The 21,123-nt window shown below is 38.2% G+C and overlaps 1 protein-coding gene across 1 annotated transcript in view; it reads right to left on the bottom strand.

The window, feature by feature from the left end:
* The window catches only part of ENPEP (glutamyl aminopeptidase), an 82,845-nt gene that overhangs the window by 24,917 nt on the left and 36,805 nt on the right, over positions 1 to 21,123 (bottom strand). Inside the window, exons 9-11 of the mRNA XM_047718219.1 lie at positions 15,625 to 15,690; positions 15,345 to 15,496; positions 4,564 to 4,643 (exon numbers count right to left, since the gene is read on the bottom strand). Coding sequence (XP_047574175.1) covers positions 4,564 to 4,643; positions 15,345 to 15,496; positions 15,625 to 15,690 — 298 coding nt within the window. The remainder of the gene's footprint in view (positions 1 to 4,563; positions 4,644 to 15,344; positions 15,497 to 15,624; positions 15,691 to 21,123) is intronic.

Here is a 21,123-nt window from a genome sequence, read left to right as displayed (position 1 = left end):
ACATGATCTATTATAAAATGAATTGGTTATACATTTGTGGTAATATTTTCAACAAATTATTTAAGGAAGTATTTAAGAAATAGTAATCATTATGTTAGTAACACTTACAGAGTCCCTCCTAAATATCAGCAAGTGGCCTAGAGAATTTCCCTAAAAAGAAAGGTATTGTATTAATATGCAATATTTAATAAGCAGGAATCTGGAAAAATGCAACCTGGCTACCTGGTGATGGTTTTGGTGATTGGGAGGAAATAATTGCAAAGAAGAGTTTAGATAGTGAAGGTCTGTTAGAGTGTCTCAGTCTGCACAGGGAAGGGGATGCACAGTTGAGCTGGTACATGTATTCCAGATTTTTTAACAGATTTCCTCCTGTAGAGAACAATGTATGTGGTAGAGATCTGTTAGTTATTTACGGCACTACTCTCTCTTCCTCCCTGGGTATACAGCTAGACTATATTTATCAGCCTCCCTTGCAGTTAGGTAGCAACATGGGATTGACAACTGGACACAAAGTGTGGGCAGAAGTAATAGATGCACTTCTCGACCTGCACCCTCCCTTATCTTCCCCTGTCTTCTGGTCAGATCCAAAGATCCAGGAGAGGAATTTGAGGTCTAGGAAGCAGTGGAGCCATAAGAAGGAGTAAGACAGGATTTCTAAGTTACTATTTGGCAGTGAACTACCTAGGAAAGATGGCAGGTCAGGAATACCTCCATTGGACTTTTGCATGAATGAGAAACTTGCATTGCATCAAAATAGCCTCTAAATGCAATAATTAGACTCCCCTGGTTAATGCAGTATATGAAGCTATCACAGCTTGATGAAATCTCTGAAATAATTGATCTACCTAAACTGTCTCTTTACTCTTATTAAGTAAACTTTCTTCCTGGAAGGAGATACCTAATTAGCTGACATGAGTATTCTGGTTCACCTTGGCCAGTATATTTTTATTTATATAAATTAACAAATTAGCATTCTTATATGTTTGCTTTGTGTGAATAAATCTTCCAAGCCTTGGTTGACCAGGGCTGAACTGATGAAACTGAGCTTTTGAATCTGCAAAACTGAATTCATAATGATCCAATCAAAATTCAAACATCCCATGAGGCTCAGCTTGAAAGAATGAAGAAAGTCTCTCTTTCTCTTTGTTATTAAATTAAAAAGCATATGCCCATAATTATTTTGACATGAAACATTTAAATATAACTACCATGAGATTCTAGTAATATTCTATTTATGTGTAGTCAGAATTTGGTTATCTAAATCATCCAGAATGTATCCTTAGATCTGCAAGAGTCATTGAAAGTCTATACCATTTCCTATGGCCTAGGCCTTCTCCTAGACCCTATACACTTAGGAATATCTATTTTAAAATATTATGTTTTAGTAAGATTAGTTATCTGACATCACGTGATAACCTTCAAGTCTTCTAAATGTTAGAGAGCCGCAGATTAAAAAGCAAAAAAGGCTATATACTACTAAATGTAAATGCACTGATAAAGAACAGCTGGCACTAAAGTAGAGGCACAATTAAAGTATCTACAGATATTCTCCAACAGCACCGCAGTCTGTGGGCAAACAAGCCTCCGTTAAGCAAGGACTTACTAAACTCTTAGTAAGTCTTAAGATGTGCACAGAACCTCGCTTACGATGTGCACAGGACCTGACCTGCCATCAAGGAGTATGATGTAAAGGTCATATCTCCAAGGAGTTTGTCATTTACTTAAAAAAGAAAAGAGAGAGCAAATGAAGATTAAATAACAATGTGATACTCAGAATATAAAGTAGTAATACTAGGAATAAAGTAGGATTGTTTAAACCAATAGCACAAAATATACTATAAACAGTGAGAAGAGAGATGACACAGGGCAGGCTGGAATAGCCGGAGAAGGAAGGGTCTGTGATAGAGATCCTCTTCTTTTGCTATAAATTACATGTTTAATTTTTTTAATGTTTAAAATATTATGTGCAGCAAAAATGTAAATAAATGGCCTTGGGGGAAGTCCCAACATTGCCTGGGAAATTTCTGACTGATGAATCATCAAAGAAACCAAGAAGAGGGAGGTAGGGCTGGTAACCTGAGCTGACTGCCCATTCAGTGCACTTGGGATGTGTTTGTCATCTGTGCTCTGAGCTGAGAGCTGAAGATGTCCCCAGACAGGAAACAGGAACTTATTGCATAGCCTAAAAATGGAGCAGGCACTTTGAAGTAGGAAGAGATGTCTAGTTTGCTTCTGGCTCAGTGAGCAGTCATGATTCTGAAGTTTCAAATAAAGACAGGTCTGTCATCAAAACTCTGTGAACATTGCAGCCTCTTCATTCTTTCACTCATTCATTCAATAAACAATTACTGGGTAACAGCTGAAGACATAGAACAACCACAACCAAAATAAATAAGCTCCATTTCCTTAAGAAATATTCTATGTGGGAGGGGAAAGACAACTAAATCCATAGTTAGAGCCAAAAAAATGTGTTCAATATAAAGACAAAGGGATGCAGTTGCTGGCAGAGCCTTCTACCCTCACTTTCCTACTAGCATTCTCTGTCCAGAGCAGAGTTCTTATCCACACTTGGTCAAGCCTATCATCCATTTAAATACTACCTTTTCCCTCTAGCCCTCAGCCTAGACATGCTTTTCTTTAGTAACCTTTGCTGAACCCCTGAATCTGGGCTGGTCTTTCTTCAGCGAGCCCTCTTGGCAATTAGCATACCAGGCACTCATGACTCTCATTTGCCTACTGACTGTCTGTCTTTGACCTCACTAGACAGTAAGTACCAAGAGGGTAAGGGATTTTTTTCCCTCAGCATTATCTCCATGCCTACCACTGTGTCTGGCACAGAAGTTAGCTCTTGGTAAATACTTCCTTGAAAGAACTAAATAATTGATTGATTGATTGATTAATAAGGATTAAATTTATTATTCAAATATTCTCTCTTATAAGTACCTAACCGCAAAAGTAAACAAAAAAACCTACTGGATTCACAGAAAAATCTGTACAGAAATGTTTATAGCACCATTAACAGCCAAAAAGTAGAAATAATCCAAATGCTCATCAACTGATAAATAGATGAATGGGAGGTGGAAATCGATATGATATAAGTATAATTTGTCAATAAAAAGGAAAGAAGTACCGATACATGCCACCACATGGACGAACCTTGAAAACATTACCCTAAGTGAAAGAAAACACTCATAAAGTACCACACATATCATTCTAATTATATGAAATGTCCCAAATAGGCAAATGTATGCAGACAGAAAGTAGCAGCTGCTTAAGCCTGGGGGTGTGGGAGATAGAGGGAGTGATAGCTAAAGCATGGAATTTCTTTTTGAGGTGATTAAAATGCTTTAAATTTGACTATGGTGATGGTAACACATATCTGCAAATGTAATAAAAACCACTGGATTCTACACTTTAAATGGGTGAATTGTATAATACGTGACTTTTATCTCAATAAAAAAATCAGCCCTCTAGGTATAGGATAAAAATTTACTTGCTAGGGGGAATCATACCTAATTAATATTTTAGAATATTTTGCAGGAGCAAATAGGCATATGTAAATAAAGGATAAATGATTTACCTTATTTTTATCCCTAAGAAGCCACAGGTGAAAAGCGCATGCCAACCGCTTTTCTGAAACCAGCTCTGCGTGGGATGGGGTGAGAAGAGTATCATTTGTCTTAGAAATAAGTGATTTGGAAACCTAAAACAAGTACAGTGGTAAAAGTGTAAAAAGGAGGAATCTTCTGGGATGGATGCTAAAACCTGCCCTATTATTTCTGTCAGTAATCTGGAGGAAAGAACATGTGATAAGGCCTCCTTGTTTTAATATTAACAAAATTTTTTCAAGAAAGGAAAAGACAAACCAAGGGAGATAGAATACAGAAATATATTTCCAGTTGATTTAAGTGAGCAGAGCAGTCACAGCTGAGTTTTAACACAGGCACAAGCCAAGTAATTCATTTAGGGAGCCGGATGGATGGATGGATGGATGGATGGATGGATGGATGGATGGAAATATGTATAGATAGTACCTTGAGCTACTGGGGACAATTTACAACTTAGAAAAGATAATTTGGAATCATTCAAGATTCTAATGTCAAACTGAATTGGAAAAATGATAGGTCTAATTTAATGTCAGCATTTTAAGAAACCAGGCTTGTCACATAACATTTTAAGAAATTCCATGATTTACTTCTGTGATACAAAGAAAAAGTAGAAGAAAGAAAAAAGGAAAGGAGGGAAGAAATGAAGAAGGGGAAAAGAAAAAAAGAAAACTTACACATCTATCATCCAATGGTTGGGTGTGTGACCCTTCTTTGGATATGGGTATTTGTTAATTGTGTCAGTCACGGTAAATCATTAAAAAGAGTATTTCAAGGTAGAAAATTTCTCGTTGTAGATAAGGGCTTGAATTCATTGGAAGATTACTTAAGAGGTCTCTTTTAGCTTTAACGTATATCATAAGTTCCAGCTTCAGTGTTGTTTCTTTACACTTTACATTAGTTTAATGTGGTACATTAATTCAAAAGAAGAAATAATAAATCAATTGATGACATTTACCTCCTGTTTCTGACCTGTTGTAGAATGTAATACTTGATACGTTATCTTGAGTCCATTTAACTGGAATATTCCATGTGTAACTAAAATTTTTTTTAAAAGAAAAATTTAACTTTTATTATTAAAAAACATTTCCAAAGTAAAAATACTTAAAAAGCAATAGACAAGCATGTTTTCCTCATAAATGATCATCCAGTATATAGGATACAGTTAATATAATACCCTTTAGTGATGAAAATAGGCCATATAACTACTTTCAATTTCTATAAATCTCTAAAATTTGGAACCTTGTATCAACAAACCAGCTAGGCATGAAAATTATTTCAATGAAATGCCTTGGGACTTTGAAAAAAGATGCTGCATAAATGTAAGATGTTACATGATAACATTGAGCTTTCACACACATACTTGCACATATTCTAGTGTGCTTAGTTTCTGTCAAGGAACACAAACCATTTTTCAAATTCAGAAGACAATCTTAAAATACCATGCAGGGGATAGCCCATTTTAGGAATTATGTTGAGACTTAAATTACACCACCACCATCCATCCCTTAAAGATTCTCATGTTCTTTCCATATCCCCTATTTTGCAGCATGTGAGTCAGGTGTGCTGCAAAGGAAAAAAACATCAGATAAGCATGTTTCACGTTTGTTTTGTTTCGTTTTTTGTTTGTTTTGTTTTTTTAGTGTTCTCATTAGCTACTTAGTATTTTCTTGTGGAGCAGGGAGAGGAGGTTAGCTTTGTACTTTGGTATAATATATACTTAATATTTTAGTCTTGAAACCTCATGAAAGAGGTCTTAAATTGTTTTGACTGTTTTTATATCATGTACTATCAATCAGAAAATACAAGAGACCTAGAAAGAAGATGAATCCATGTTTAGATTCAGGTTTCAACTCAAAGTTTGCCTTGTTTTTTGTCATCTGTGATCATTCAAGCCCCCAACAGAGAATGGGGGATGATATCTCTCTTTTTCAAGATATAATAAAAATTTATGTAATTCAGGGAGAATACATTTTTTTAAGATTTATTTATTTCAGAAAGAGAGAGTGTGCGCTTGAGTGGAGAGAGGGTCAGAGGGAGAGGGAGACAAACAGACTCCTGGCTGAACAGGGAGCCTGCTGCTGGCTCAATCCCGGGACTGTGAGATCAGGACCTGAACCAAAATCAAGAGTCAGAAGCTCAACCGACTGCGCCACACAGGTGCCCCATGGGGAGAACACATTTTGCCATCCACACAAAAGAAGTAATCCTTTGTTTTTTAACTGGATTGAAATGTTTTGTAAGATTGAGTTAGTAGATTTCTTTGAGGATTTTATTGCTGATGGAATGATTTTGGCTCTAAATTCTATAAAACCAATATATACATTGTTTCTTGGGTCATGTTGCAAGCATTGCCAGTGATCCAATCTTATCCCCTTGAATCTCTTTGTCATTTTTGTACACCCCAAACTCCAGTGTGCTTTCCTTGACGACGCTAATCACCTGGGTCTCTCTGTCAGAGGACTGCCCTCTAGCTGCCCAAGCAAGGAAAGCCAGAAGTTCCTTAGCTTTTACATTCTTGGATGCACCCCTTAGCCAATGATGGAAGGGCATGAGAATCTTCCTTGCCCCATTTGTCAGGAGCACTCTACAGTACTGTCTCCAGAGCCTCTCCCTGGACAGGTACCCTCCACAGCCCCAGCTCCGCTCGGCTCGATATTGCACTCTGCTGCCTGATACCCCACATCCCAGTCCCCTTCCAGTCTTAAAAACACTTCCTGGGGGCGCCTGGGTGGCTCAGTGGGTTAAGCCGCTGCCTTCGGCTCAGGTCATGATCTCAGGGTCCTGGGATCGAGTCCCGCATCGGGTTCTCTGCTCGGCGGAGATCCTGCTTCCCTCTCTCTCTCTCTGCCTGCCTCTCCATCTACTTGTGATCTCTCTCTGTCAAATAAATAAATAAAATCTTTAAAAAAAAAAAAAAACAACTTCCTGGTGAGTAGCTTTCACCTGAATCATCACTTCAGAATCTGCTTTTAGGGAAGCTGACCTAAGAGTGATCCCTTGCGGCTTCTCAACAGACAAACAAGCACTTTTAAAGGTCCCATCCTACCTATATATTTCACTCTTTCACTGTTCTTTTGCTTTGGTAATGCCACATAAACTAACATTTTTTCCCTTCTCTACATTTCTCTAATGCTGACCTGACTGAAAGGACGGAGCACGCAAATGCCTGGATGCCCTCTCTGCACAGCCAGGATTTCATATTTTGACCATTCCCCCGTAAAACACGGTCTCTGGGACTACACTCTGCCTAAAAGTGGACGTAAGATATACGACTAAGTTATGTAAAAAAAAAAAATTCTCTGAAGTCAGAAGGGATCATAAGACTAAAAGGATCAAGGGTTGCAGCTATATAATTTCCTAAGTTTAGAATGCCTTATAGGATCTAATCTAATGTGAGTAAAATAATAGATTTGAGTACAAAATATCAATAAGTGGAAATTACATAAATGGAGCGAGAGAGTCTTGTATATGTTACCTAAAATTTAGGAGGATCAGATTTCATTTTTAAAGGCAGAATCCAGTTTTTTGTATCTAACACTCTAATGAACTCTGGTGGTATTAAATATGGCCAACATAATTTTCACTAAAGAAATTGACTTTGATTGCCCCAAAATAACATGCCTACTTCCCTTTTCCCCCATCTACATTGAGTAGATTCCTGAAGACATGTCCCTGATAGGGAATTCCCCCTAATGGAGACAAGAAATTCTTTTTTAAGTTTTTATTTATTTATTTGAGAGAGAGAGAGAGTGAGAGAGAATATGAGAGGGAGAAGGTCAGAGGGAGTAGTAGAGTCCCTACAGAGCTGGGAGTCCGATGCAGGACTCGATCCCAGGACTCCAGGATCATGACCTGAGCCAAAGGCAGTCGCTTAATCAACTGAGCTACCCAGGCGCCCAAAATTTGTTTATTTCTACCAGATGGTTGAGACCACAGTGTTAAAACAATAACTTACAACACGTGTGGGCCATTTGCATTGTACAAAGTTTGTGGTCTGTAAGAATTCCCTAATCTTGGAATATTTAAGCAGTGAGGAAAAGGGGGAAGACATTTAGTTCATAGTACAACTTAATCAACCACATTTCCCACCAGACAGAAATATACCTAGAGAGAGAGTGGGTGAACATTAGGGTTGGAGAAAGGGCTAATTCCTTTCTGGGGTCATTAGGGCATATGTTACAATCTAGGTTTTCAATCAAGTAAAAAATCATGAAGGATCACTTTTGATATAATGTTTTCTCTCCTATTGGTTCAGGAGCTGCTATAGATTTTTAACAAATGTTCTCAACAGGATAGCACATGTTTTCTGGGCTTATTTTTCTATGCATATATAACTTTTTTTTTTACAAAAATGGAGCAAATAGATTGACTTTATGATAAGTGATCATTAAAAATCATGTATCAAGGGGCGCCTGGGTGGCTCAGTGGGTTAAGCCTCTGCCTTTGGCTCAGGTCATGATCCCAGCATCCTGGGATCGAGCCCCATATCAGGCTTCCTGCTTGGCAGGAAGCCTGCTTCTCCCTTTCTCACTCCCCCTGCTTGTATTCCCTCTCTCACTGTGTCTCTCTCTGTCAAATAAATAAATAAAACTTTTTAAAAAATCATGTATCGAATCTAAATAAAATAAAAATGGTATCTGAAGATAAAAACTAAAGAAAATGCTAGAGGAAAAGTATAAATGTTATATAGTTCCATGTTCTGAATCTTGATGAGTACAATTTAAAGATTTGTTATAACTTAAAAAGTGAAGACCTGATAATATATTTCATTTGCTGGGTAATAAATTTTTTTATCTGTGTGAAGGGGAATGCATAACCAAGAAGTAGTTTAAAAAATGCAATCCCGGACACCTGGGTGGCTCAGTGGGTTAAGCCGCTGCCTTTGGCTCAGGTCATGATCTCGGAGTCCTGGGATCGAGCCCCGCATCGGGCTCTCTGCTCTCTCGGGGAGCCTGCTTCCTCCTCTCTCTCTGCCTGCCTCTCTGCCTGCTTGTGATCTCTCTGTCAAAAAAAAAAAAAAAAAAAAAAAAATGCAATCCCAGGGGCGCCTGGGTGGCTCAGCGGGTTGGGCCTCTGCCTTCGGTTCAGGTCATGATCTCAGGGTCCTGGGATCGAGCACCACATCGGGATCTCTGCTCAGCGGGGAGCCTGCTTCCTCCTCTCTCTCTGCCTACTTGTGATCTCTGCCTGTCAAATAAGTAAATAAAATCTTTAAAAAAAATGCAATCCCACCAGTTTAAAAACAGTGTTTGGTATGTCTTTGGCTTAACAAATCAGTGGATACATATGACAGAAGGGAAAAATTACTATGAAGCTTTAAGTTTGTTTCTCAGAGAAATATTTTAAATTTTAATATCTAGAGGCTACTAAATAGCAGTATTAAATATGGCCAATCTAATCTGCTAGAACATAAAACAGTAACTATAAAATAAACTGTTTATAGTTAATAGAATGATCACACAAATTATTATATGGATTTTTTAAATTATCACCCAAGATCGAGGGTTTCAGTTCATTCATATATTATGAAGAGGAAAGAATGAAAACAAAGCTCTTCTATCATACTCTTTCCTTTCCAAAATAAAGAGAAGATAAGTATTACAGGCACTCCCTGACTGATCTCATTTGGTGTAGGAACTCAAATTTCCTTTGTTTTGGCATGAACTATTAATTTTCAATATTTGCATACAGCAACATACCCAGTTCATATGAAGGTCATTAACTGTGGGGGAGCTGAGTGTCTGATGTTTCCAGAAGAGGTTGTAACAAGGGGAGCACCCTGGCTTTCTTGACGTTCTTCCTGCTCAGGTACCAACTAGTATCTTGAAAGTAGCTAATTTAATAATTCTTGTTGCTCTCCATTCTCTGATGTCTTGGACAGGAAGTTTGAGTTTTGGCAGTTTGAATCATTGGAAACACCCGAGTGCTGTTAGTGTGACTTAATTTTCAAAGCCCTGAATTGGAAGCTGGGAAACAGGTTGTGTTACTCACCAGATAGAGTACGTATGACAAAGTTCTCTAAAGAACTTTCTCTAAAAATTTGGCTATGGCCACTATAGAACAAGATGAGAACGATTTTCTAAAATGAGATATTTATCTGCAAATTCATCCAGTGCAGTTCCCTGCATATCGTTTGTTTTTTAGTGAGAAATTTGAGCTCAACCTCATCTTTGGAACACCTGCCACACCCCTCCAGCTCAGGGCCACTCTCGTCCTCTCCTTAGGCAGACCCCATCCTCTATCTCACCTCTTGCGTGAGTCATTCACTACAGTTACCATAGTAACTGGCCTCCCTGCTCCCAGTCTTGCCCCTACTCTGACCTACTCTCTTTAATGCAGCCAGAGGAGAACTTGGAAAAATGTAAAGGTGAGCCTGCCAAGTCTCTCTTTGAAGTCCTCGAATTTGCACACTATTGTGCAAAATCATGAACACAGTGTGCACGCCCGGCCCCTGCTTCCTCTCTCACTGCTGGGCCCGTGCGTCTCTGCTGTTCAGCTTCTTGGAGCCAGACTGCCTGTGTTCAAATCAAAGTGCCATCACCTACAGTCTGTGTAACCTTGAATCAATTATTTCATCATTTCCAGTTACTTCTCCATTTCCACACCTGTTATGATAAAATGCTCCAAAGTGCTTACAGTAGTGCCAGCTACTTAGTAAATCCTCAGTAAGTTGCATATTTTATGGGTACTGCTACTTTTAAAACTCTGGAGCCTTCATATATGTAGTTTCTGTTTTGAACACCACCACCGCCCCTCCCCCACTCCCGCCATGGTGGTCCCTTGGTATCACTCTACTCAGCTTAAATCTCACTTCTTTAAGAAAGAATGTCTTCCCTGGCCCACCCTCCTCAAGCTCACCCCCCAACACGCCCATTAACCAGGCTCAGTGTATCAATGGGCACATACAGAGGGAGAGCGTAATCATTGTGAAACTCCCCAAGGAAAGCTTGTTTCACAAGAGAGAAATATTTTTGAGTTTTAATATCTAAAGTCTCCAGCAGTATTAAATTTGGCCAATCTTAATTTGCCAAACAAAACAGTAACTCTAAAAGAACCAGCTTATAGATATTCTGGGAAACCTTTGTCATACCCTATAATTGTCCTTCCTTGTATTATATTAATTGCTACCAAATAATTGGTCTTGTGATGAGATATATGTATATATATATATATATATACATATACACACACACACACACACTATATAATAAGATCACTGAGACTATTAATAAGGAGATAAAGAGGGCAAAGGGCCTTTTCAGTGGAAATCGGGTGGTGGAGATTAGATATCACTGGAAGTGGCCGTGGGTGCCAAAGTCTCTCTACCAAACCAAGTATTCAGAAGTTGAAAGAAGAAACCATTAAAACTGGCATGGGTGATGGGTATTAGTTGAACCTATTATGGGAATCATTTCACAATATACCTAAATCAAACCATCATGTTGTATGTCTTAAACTTATACATGATGCTTGTCAATTATTTCTCAATAAAACTGGGGAAAAAAATTGGCAAGGGTGAAACTGAAACATTATCCAGGCGACCAGTGCCACTCATCCTATGTTGTTCCCATTTAGCCAGGAGCTTGTGTAGACGGAGGCTCATCTGTGTAATGGGGGGCTGGGATGATACCCCCAAGTGGTTTACCCAGGTTTTTGTGGCCAGCCCCATACCAGAGGACCTGAGATCCTGATTTCCTTCTCTTCTGTTGGCAGTGATTGGCACCCCAGAAATGCATACAAAATTAACTAGTCATACAGAAATGGATAGAATACTGAGACTTTTTGTACAAACTATATTCACACTAAGTGTGATCAGTTGAAATCACGGGCTGTGTTGCACATGTTTCATCAGCTTTTACAATATTTGAAACATTTTTAAAAATCTGGCAAATTACTATGCAACTAATGAATCATTGAACACTACGGCAAACAGTAATGATGTACTATGTGTTGGCTAATTGAACTTAAATTTTTAAAAAAAGGAAAAAATTCTGGCGAATTAGAGGGAAATGACATTGTATTTATATTTTTAACTGAAATTCTTAAGATTCCTTAACTCAGTAGTCATATTTAAATGTCTAGAAAAGTCTGAGTTTGTAAAGTTAAAGGTTTGATTCTCAATATGCTAAAAATGCCCAAGAAATTGATATATTCCATAAATTTTAATTTGTTAGATTGATAAAAACATTTTTATTAATTTTTTAAAAAACTTTTTAATCAATTTTTTAAAAACATTTAAAAATATTTTAAAATTCAGTTTATAAATCTGTATATTTAGCTGTTTGTATTTTGAAATTCTAAATGGGATTTAATAAAATTTTAAGTGGTGATGTTCAGAAGTTTCTTATAAATGATATTAGCAAGATAATTTGAGTGATTGAGTTTATAATTGCTGTTTAAATAATCAGAATTTCACTTGTGCAATTTATAAATAGAAACATCTCATCAAAAACTAGGAAGACTGGGGTACCTGGGTGGCTCAGATGGTTAGGCATCTGTCTTTGGCTCAGGTCACAATCTCCAGGTCCTGGGATTGAGGCCCACGTCTGGGTTCCCAGCCCAGCAGGGAATCTGCTTCTCCCTCTTGTCTGCCTCTTCCCCTGCTTGTACTCACCCTCTCTCTCAAATAAATAAATAAAATCTTTAAAACAAACAAACAAACAAACTGGAAAGACTGCTGTTGAAAAGCCAGGCTCCTTTTGCACCCTTCCTGCAGGCCAGCTCCTCTCTTAGAAGCATCATCTTTTAAAAAATACTTCTGGATTTAATTCCCCTGATGGCTAATTCTGTAACTCTAAATAGCTCTTTTTATTTTTTTTGCCCCAGATAGGATTTGTTAACTCATCCATGAGATGGGGTGATTTAGTTTTCTTATACTAACTTCTTTTCCATTCTCCCATTAACAGTCAAAATTTAAGAAAGCAAAATTATTATTACTTTTCTATAGGTTATAATTATTCCTTTCAATTATGTACTCAAGCTATCATTTCCTGTCTCATAAATTTTAGTATTGCTCTTCTCTCCTAACTGTAAAACAGGAGATTTTATCCCTATTTTACAGGGAGAAGAAACTGTAGGCTATCCTGTGGAGTGCTGGTAAATACTTAACAACGGGCTCTTGGGGATGGTGGAACCGAACACAATATTTGCTGGTTTCCATGAACTCACCATATGATCGATTTCAAACTACCCGCATGAGGCTCTGAGGTGGAAATAGGGTCAGCACCAGCACACCATTAAATTAGTACCCAACCTGTCCTTCTACCTCCCCTCCCTCTTCCACCTCCTTTCTTCTGCCAGCTTTTTTTCTTATTACAGTGTTAAGACTGCTTCTATTTGCAATCTTCTCTGCCTCTGTAACAGAATTTTATCTTATTCATCCCTGATTATACAAGTTAAAAGCCAGTAAGCAACGCTTATGAAATCATACTCTTGTATACATATTGTTGGCCAGGAAGTGTGTTGGAGTTCCATTTCCTTTTCTCTACCGGCTGATTTCATGGCCCCCTGAGTCATTTCAATAAAAATGTACCCTAACTCCCTAACATAGGGGTCAAATGGACTCCTTTATCTTGTATTCAGCAATGGCATAAAATTATTCTACCTGGTTTATGTTTTTGGATCACGATTTTTACATACAGCCTTAATTTGTTTTCTCTAATTTCCTCCTTGATAGTTGACTTAACTGATGGGCCTTCACTAGCTCCTCAGGTTTTTCATTCTCTCAACCCTACTTGCTTTTTGCTGGCCATCAGCTACCTGAGCCCACTCATCGGGCTCTTACGCATGGCACTGTGAGCCCTTGGCTCACTAATGGCCAGCATTTTCTCTCATTTTTTCCTTGGTTGGATGCATTGTTTCCTGGGTCCATGTCTTCTTCTCTTTTTTTGATTTATCCATATTTTTCCTCTTTCTTCTCCCCTAGTCACTTCTAAGAAGTGCTGTGTGGAAAGCATTTTCTGGGGCTCTGTGACTGAAAATGTCTTTGCTGGGCTTTTGCATTTGGTTTAGTTTGGGTAGGGAAGTGGAGGCTGAAAATATTTTTTCTTCAACTATTTTATTTTTTATTATTTTTTTAAAGATTTTATTTATTTATTTATTTATTTGACAGAGAGAGATCACAAGTAGACGGAGAGGCAGGCAGAGAGAGAGAGAGAGGGAAACAGGCTTCTTGCTGAGCAGAGAGCCCGATGTGGGACTCGATCCCAGGACCCTGAGATCATGACCTGAGCCGAAGGCAGCGGCTTAACCCACTGAGCCACCCAGGCGCCCCTCTTCAACTATTTTAGATGACTGTAACATTCCTGAAGGTGTAGGTAAGTATATATATATTTTTTTCCTTTTTTGTACTGTGTAGTCTATGGGACCTTTTATTCAGAATCCCTGTGTCCTCTATCATTTCTTTGATATAATTTGCCTCTCAGGTTTCTCTGCTTTCTCTTTTGAGAGACATCTCTTAGTTGGGTACTGGACATTGCCTATTTATCTTCTTTTACATTTATCAGTTCTATGTGTTTGCCATCTAATTTGAGACAGTTCCCCAAATTTATTTCTACTTGGTCAAATAATTCTTTGATGACCAAAAACTTAAACTTCCAGAGCAATTCTGTATTTTTAGTTTGTTTTTTCCAAAGAAATTCTGCTCATAGTAAATGGGTGTTAATAGCTTCTTTGATCTCCAAAAGTATTTCATAAATTTATTTTCTATTTCTCCAATTGTGTTTCTTATAGAGACAGGTTTGATTGTTTATTCAAGTAGGATCTTACCTTTTACGTTTTTAGGATTTTTACCTTTTATATTTTTTAATGTGTCATGTGATCTTAATGGTCCACCCATATTTCAGAAAGAAGGACTAGATTAAATATTTTTGGTATCTTGTAGGTAATCCCTCTGTTTTTTAGAGGTGAGGTGTATTTTTGAAACAGGCTCTTCCTCTGAATAGAAGTCTGACTGGGAGCTCTGTGTATGTATAAGGGGAGCTGGCAGCTCTAGCCCATCCATCCCACAAATGCCATGAGGAGGAAAGCTTTACTCTGGGCATCCTAACCAAGTGAAAATCCTTAGCTCTCCTCCACTGTTTTAGTCAATTTATTTAGGGGGAGGGAAAGAGCCTTTGGATTTTTGCCTTGGGTCATTGCCAGGCTTCTGGCAGACCTCTGAGAGCTCTCAACAGGGAAGGATAGCAGTAGATGAAGGGGAAATGGAATGGGGGTGTGTCTAACTGGCACAATTGTCCTGAGTCTAGACTTCAAATTAATTGCCCTGTTTTCAGCCTCACTTCTCACTCCCGCGCTCCACTTTTCGTGCTGACAGTGAGCCCAGAGCCTGCCCAGGGAGAGGGAAGCTACTTCTACTTCTACTGCAAGTCCCTTTTTATCTGGCTGCATCTACCTTTGTTTGTTTTCTACCAATATTTCTCCTTCTGGTCTATCTTCTAGAATTCTATGATGTATCTTGCCCCTCCTCTTTTCTTTCCTTTATGAGTTTATTTCTTTTAGCATTTCTGTTTTTTATTCAGTGATTTCTAGGAAGGACAGGACTTGGATGCATGTGCTCAGTCCACCATTTTGAACTTGGAGACCATGGAGCTATCTTTGAATACTTTTGCTTCCTAAAGACACTGTGCTTTTATATTATCACCCATAAATCATGTACTGAAGAGCATGATCCAACCAAACGGCCAGTATTTCCATCAAATTTCTGCTTTTTTCTTGAAATGCTTTATAGATTCTTACCCAAGATCTGAATGTGGCTCAGAAAGATTAGCTTTTGAGTCCAACAGAAAGCGTTTCTGTGTGATGTTCCTCATATCTTTGACATTAAGTACAGGATAGCCCATCTGTTTGGTCCATGTATCCATTACTTCTTTCACTGGTAGATTACTTGCCTGATATTTAAGGAACATGAGGAATAATTAGTAAATTAGGGGAATAAAATGTAGGATAGTCAGATAAAGAAATGACTGATAAATCATTTGTTAATCAGACAAAGAAACAATTGGGATACATCCCTTACCTCTTCAAGCGCTCCCCAAAAATCTTCAGTTTTTGCATTCTTGAATTTGTATTTTGCCAAGTAAATCTGTACGTGAAAGAGAACAAGTATTTTAGAAGTCAGCGTAGGGGGCGCCTGGGTGACTCAGTGAAGCATATGCCTTCTGCTCATGTCATCATCTCAAGGTACGGGGATCGAGCCCCGTGTCGGGCTCTCTGCTCAGTGGAGAGTCTGCTTCTCCCTCTCACTCACACTCTCTCTCATTCTCAAATAAATAAGTTTTTAAAAATTTTTAAGAAGAAGTCAATGTATGCTTTCCTCATATATCTACCACATGAGCTGAACCCTTAGATATATCTCATCCTAATGTACAATATGGCAAGTGTACCTAAAATAAAATGATACATTGTATGAAAACATTTTGTAACCTATGAAAACATTGTACAAATAATGTATTTGTAAAGCACAAATATTTTTCCTTATTAATGATATAGCTTGTTCTTTTAAAAATCTAATGGAATTGTGGAAAGGAGAAGAAAGGTTTAATTTTTTTCAGAAGAAATATAAGATACTTAAGGGCAGTCAAGTGTTCAGCAAACAGTCAACAGTCCACACATTTGTGATCCAATATGAAGAGAGATCTGTAATTCTATGATCTTCACTTAGTGTTGTTAACCACTGTAGCCCTACTGGCTACATACTCCACCTTCTTCTGCAGTGGTGTTTTCTCATCTCAGACCCTATATAACCCCCATCTCACATGAGCAAGGCAATTTGCAAAGATAAAACAGGTGAGCTTGGCTCTAAGGCAGGCTCAGCAAACTTTTTCTGTAGAAAGCTGCATTGTAAAGATACAAGTTTGGGGGGCTTTATGGTGTCTGTCGTATCTACTCAACTCTGCCTCATAACACAAAATTATCCATAGATGATATGTAAATGAATGACCATAGCTGTCTTCCAATAAAACATTTATGCACTCTGATATCTGAATTTCGTATAACTTTCAGGTGTCATGAAATATTCTTCTTTTGAATTTCCAACCTTTCAAAATTGTAAAAGCGATTTTATTTGTAGACCTTACAAAAAATGGGTGGTGGGCCAGATTTGGCCTGCAGGTAGTAGTCAGTAGACCCCAGCTTTGAAGAAATGGATATATGATGTTTTGAATAATAAGAATGATAATGATGATCATGATCGTGAATAAATTGAGGAAATTATTCTCTTTAAAGAATGTCTTCACTCTTCAATTATTTTTAAAATATGAATTTTTAAACTAGAAGTGTCTCCCCTTTGGCCATTCTATTCACAATATCTCTGTATATGAGTCTTCAGATATAATGTGGTGTGTCCCTAAAGAAAATTCCCAGTTTTCTCCTACTCTCATAACTGTGGTTCTCCAGGAAACCGTCCAAAGTTCCTGCCATATCATGCCTTTGTTGTTCTCAAGAATTGTCCCATTTAAAATATGGACATCTTTGATAGAAATGAACCTTCTTAACTGTTCCTTGAGCTTCAAAGACAATAACCAGTGGTTGACTTTGCACCAGACCTTTTCACTCTAAGTTGCTATAATTTTCAGGAGTCACTGTGCCTTAGTCACATCAGCTTCTAAATTCCTTTCTTTTCAGGCACAGAGAGATAAAACAGTATTAACCGTACTGCTCCAAGAAGCCTGGAGGAGGGTTGAGACCAGTTTGCAAAGCCGCCTTCGTATTTGTTCTTTTGATGAGTTCACTGCTCAGCACTACCACTGGAGGGCAGGCAGAGGAAAGGAGACGACTTGAAAGGCACATACACAATATTCAATTTTTAGGTATTTGTTCCAGAGCTTGCACAAATCATTCATTCTAAATAAAATAATGGAATACTTAATAAGAGTAATAATTACTTATAACTATAACTACCCGTTAATGATTCTTTCTAGTAAGTAGTGGCATCTTAATATTAATGTAGAGGAGTTTACTTGTACACTCACAATGTCTTGAGCTTAGAACACGCAATCTGGGAACTAGAAGGAATTTTAAATATTATCTAATGCAACTGTCACATTTTTAGGGGTGTAGGAAACTGGCGCCTAGAGGGGTGAAGAGAGTTTCCTGTGGTAACCTTGAACGAATTCCGACTCCTGGACCAGTCTCTGCAGGTTTCAGTGGTGATGTTATTATTATTGCTTTTTAAACTGTAGTTTCTTGCTTCTCCTGAAGTACAGGCTACATGGACATTTATATAAACAATATATTAAAAGAATTTTATTTTGTCTAGATTAGTGTACTTCGGAATAGTCTCTATTAAGAAATTTCTTTCTTCACTTCGAATGATCACAATGCAGTCATTCTACTTAAAATTTTATGGTGGCCTAGGTCCCCCCAATAATAGTCCCTCATTAATTGGTATTGGGATGGTAAGCACAAAAGGAAAGGAGACTTGTTTCTGTTACTAGTGTCCCAGGAAGGGAAAGGCCCATATTCCAGCTGAGCCATTCCTGTCCTATCAGGGATACTGCTGATACTAGGAGAAAAAGAAAGGATGGATACGTTTCTCAGCTTGATTTCATGACCGTGTACTATTACGAATGCCCCATTTTCTAGTATGATTTTTTAAAGATTTTATTTATGTATTTGACAGAGAGATCACAAGTAGGCAGAAAGGCAAGCAGGGGGGCGGGGGGGATCAGGCTCCCTGATGAGCCGAGAACGGGATATGAGGCTTGATCCCAGGACCCTGAGACCATGACCTGAGCTGAAGGCAGAGGCTTAACCCACTGAGCCACCCAGGCACCCTCTAGTATGATTTTTTTTATGCACAAGCACAGCCCTAAAGATTTTCCTGGTGATGGTTTTGCCCTATCTCCCTGCACTCTGCACATGCTTTGTTGTCTGAGATGGAGTTTGGGGGAAGGGGATGAGCATGAAAGAGAACAGAGCTGGCCATCTCCAGATTTCCTGCCACACCAAGTTAGCTCATGAAGAGTCACTTTGGACAGAAAGTATTTGTAAGGGAAAATTTTTGAATGGTGTCACAGGTTGTGGGACTTAAAGGCAGCAATCATAACATGATGATAACTCAAGGAGAGATACTATTCGGATACTTGAATGAAGGAAAGGAATGTTCCAGTTGGTTTGAGAGCAATTGAGTGTGGCCTATACTATTTTCAGATATGAGCTAGTGATTGAAGATTGTACGGGAAAAGAGAGGGTTTTAGTGGGTGTTTTTGTTGTTGTTGTTGTTTTGGTAAATTTATTCCACAGCCCTATGATGGCATGAAAAACATTAATACCTGTTCATTCTAGTTCAGTTTCTAGCTTCATCTGTAGTCATAGGATGGAGGAAGACAGTTTTCACTTGAGAAATAGTAGTTTTAGACCATTAGTGGCTTTTTAATTAATTATACCATAGATATTGGACTAACAGAAATATGGGAGTATTTCTGAGTTATTAGCATAGCTATTCACTTTTAAGGACTCTGTTGGTACATCTCTAGAAGTTACCACAAAAATCATTTAATTTGAAGTCAGTTTTGAAGATTCTAAGAATGTGTTACTGATCAGTTTCATTTATAATGAACACTATGCAAATGGAATTTTCAAAAAATAATTGTTTTTTGTTTTTTTCTATATTTTATAACATTTATTATAGACCATTCATTCACTCCAGAAACACTTTTTGGATTGCCTAACATGCATATTGCATTCTACTAGATACTGGAATATAATGCAAAGATATAGAAGACCGAGTTCCTCACTGAAGGTGCTCACTGTAAGAGAAGATATGATAAAATATGTGTTTGAATTTGAGGGGAAAGTTATAAGATGTTCTAATGTGCACATAAGAACAAGCACATAGCTTTTCCCTTTCTGCCAGTGTCCACACGGAATTTTTGATTAATGGACAAAAGGATTAAAATGTATGGATGTACTTCTTGAATATTTCCCAAGTTCTGGTCTTATTTCTTACTTTCATAGTCACCTAGAAATTTCAGCATTGGGTAGGAAGGGACTGTTTCCATTTGGGGGAGCCCAGAGAGTGCTGGATGTCACATAAGAAGACTTGAAGTTCAAGAATGGGGAGTAGGCATTGTCCTGGGGAATCACACTGAAAAGAAGTACTAGCATTCTTTGGGAAAGTTGGCGAGATGCTGCTCTGACCTGTTTTCTGCTTTCTGGACTGGCTGCCATCACCACTGCTCTGCCAGACTACCTGGGTCATCACAGCAAAGAGGATGGAGATGGAAGGGAAAAAGTAGGAAGACTATTCCATCTCTAGGCTGCAATGGTGCCAACCTGCAGACAGGACCATTGCTGGGACAGATTGTAGCAACACTGACAATAATAAACAATGAATTTTGGAACACACAAAAAAATTAAATTAAATTTAAAAAAAAGAAAAATGTCAAAAGGACTTGAATGCACCTTTTCCAGTGTACTAAAAAAAATCTTGAGGCTTCTAGTGTTTCCATTTACATTTGAAAAATAAATTAGAATTTTAATATGCAAAAAAAATTAAAAATTAAAAAAATACTCCTTTAGTGTAAAAAAAAAAAATACAAAAAAACCCGAGTGACTTGGCTTAGGTTTTGCTAGAAAAATGAAATTGAAACTGAAATATCCCCTGGAGTAATCAGCTTAAGTGGGATGTGTGAAATGCTTTTGAAAATTTATTATCATTTCTGTTTCTAAAAGGAAGCAGGCCCTCTTTATTCACTGTTGACTCCATCATAATAGGAATGTGTATATTTGCCATTTTTTAAAAAATCCAACAAGGAAAAAGTCCTTTTACAAACTGGAAGGGAAGACTTTTATACATATGTTTAAGTTCTTATGTCATATCGCCATGGACTGAATTGTGTTCCCTGAAATTCAGACACTGAAGCTCTAATCTCCAATGTGATGGTGTTTGCAGCATCTGGTTTAGATGAAGTCATGAGGGTAGGATCCTCATGGGGATTGATGTCTCTCTGATAAGAGGCACCAGAGAGCTCTGTCTCTTGCTCACTCTGGGACAGAGCAAAGAGGCAGCCATCTGCAAGGCAGGGAGACATCCCTCTCCAACACAGGAATCTATGGGGATGTGGTCATAGACTTCTCAGCCCCCAGAACCGTGAGAAAATACACTTCCATTGTTTAAATGACTGGGCTGATGGTATTTATTACAGCAGACTTAGCTAATATGTGTGTAAAGAGTATCTAAAATAACTAAGAAATCCATTCAACTTCTCCATGAAATTTCTGCTAAATGGTAATTACAGAGACGGTGTAGGCACTTAGCTGGGTGTGAAGTCACCTTCTCATGTTTTTCTATTTAATCTCTCCTAAGGGGGCGCCTGGGTGGCTCAGTGGGTTAAGCCGCTGCCTTCGGCTCAGGTCATGATCTCAGGGTCCTGGGATCGAGTCCCACATCGGGCTCTCTGCTCAGCAAGATGCCTGCTTCCCTCTCTCTCTCTCTCTCTGCCTTCCTCTCCGTCTACTTGTGATCTCTCTCTGTCAAATAAATAAATAAAATCTTTAAAAAATAATAATAATA

This window comes from Lutra lutra, chromosome 2 (genome assembly GCF_902655055.1).
Source record: "Lutra lutra chromosome 2, mLutLut1.2, whole genome shotgun sequence".
Lineage (NCBI taxonomy): Eukaryota > Metazoa > Chordata > Mammalia > Carnivora > Mustelidae > Lutra > Lutra lutra.
The sequence above is the reverse complement of the archived record's forward strand: the minus strand, read 5'-3'. Positions and strand labels throughout refer to the sequence as shown.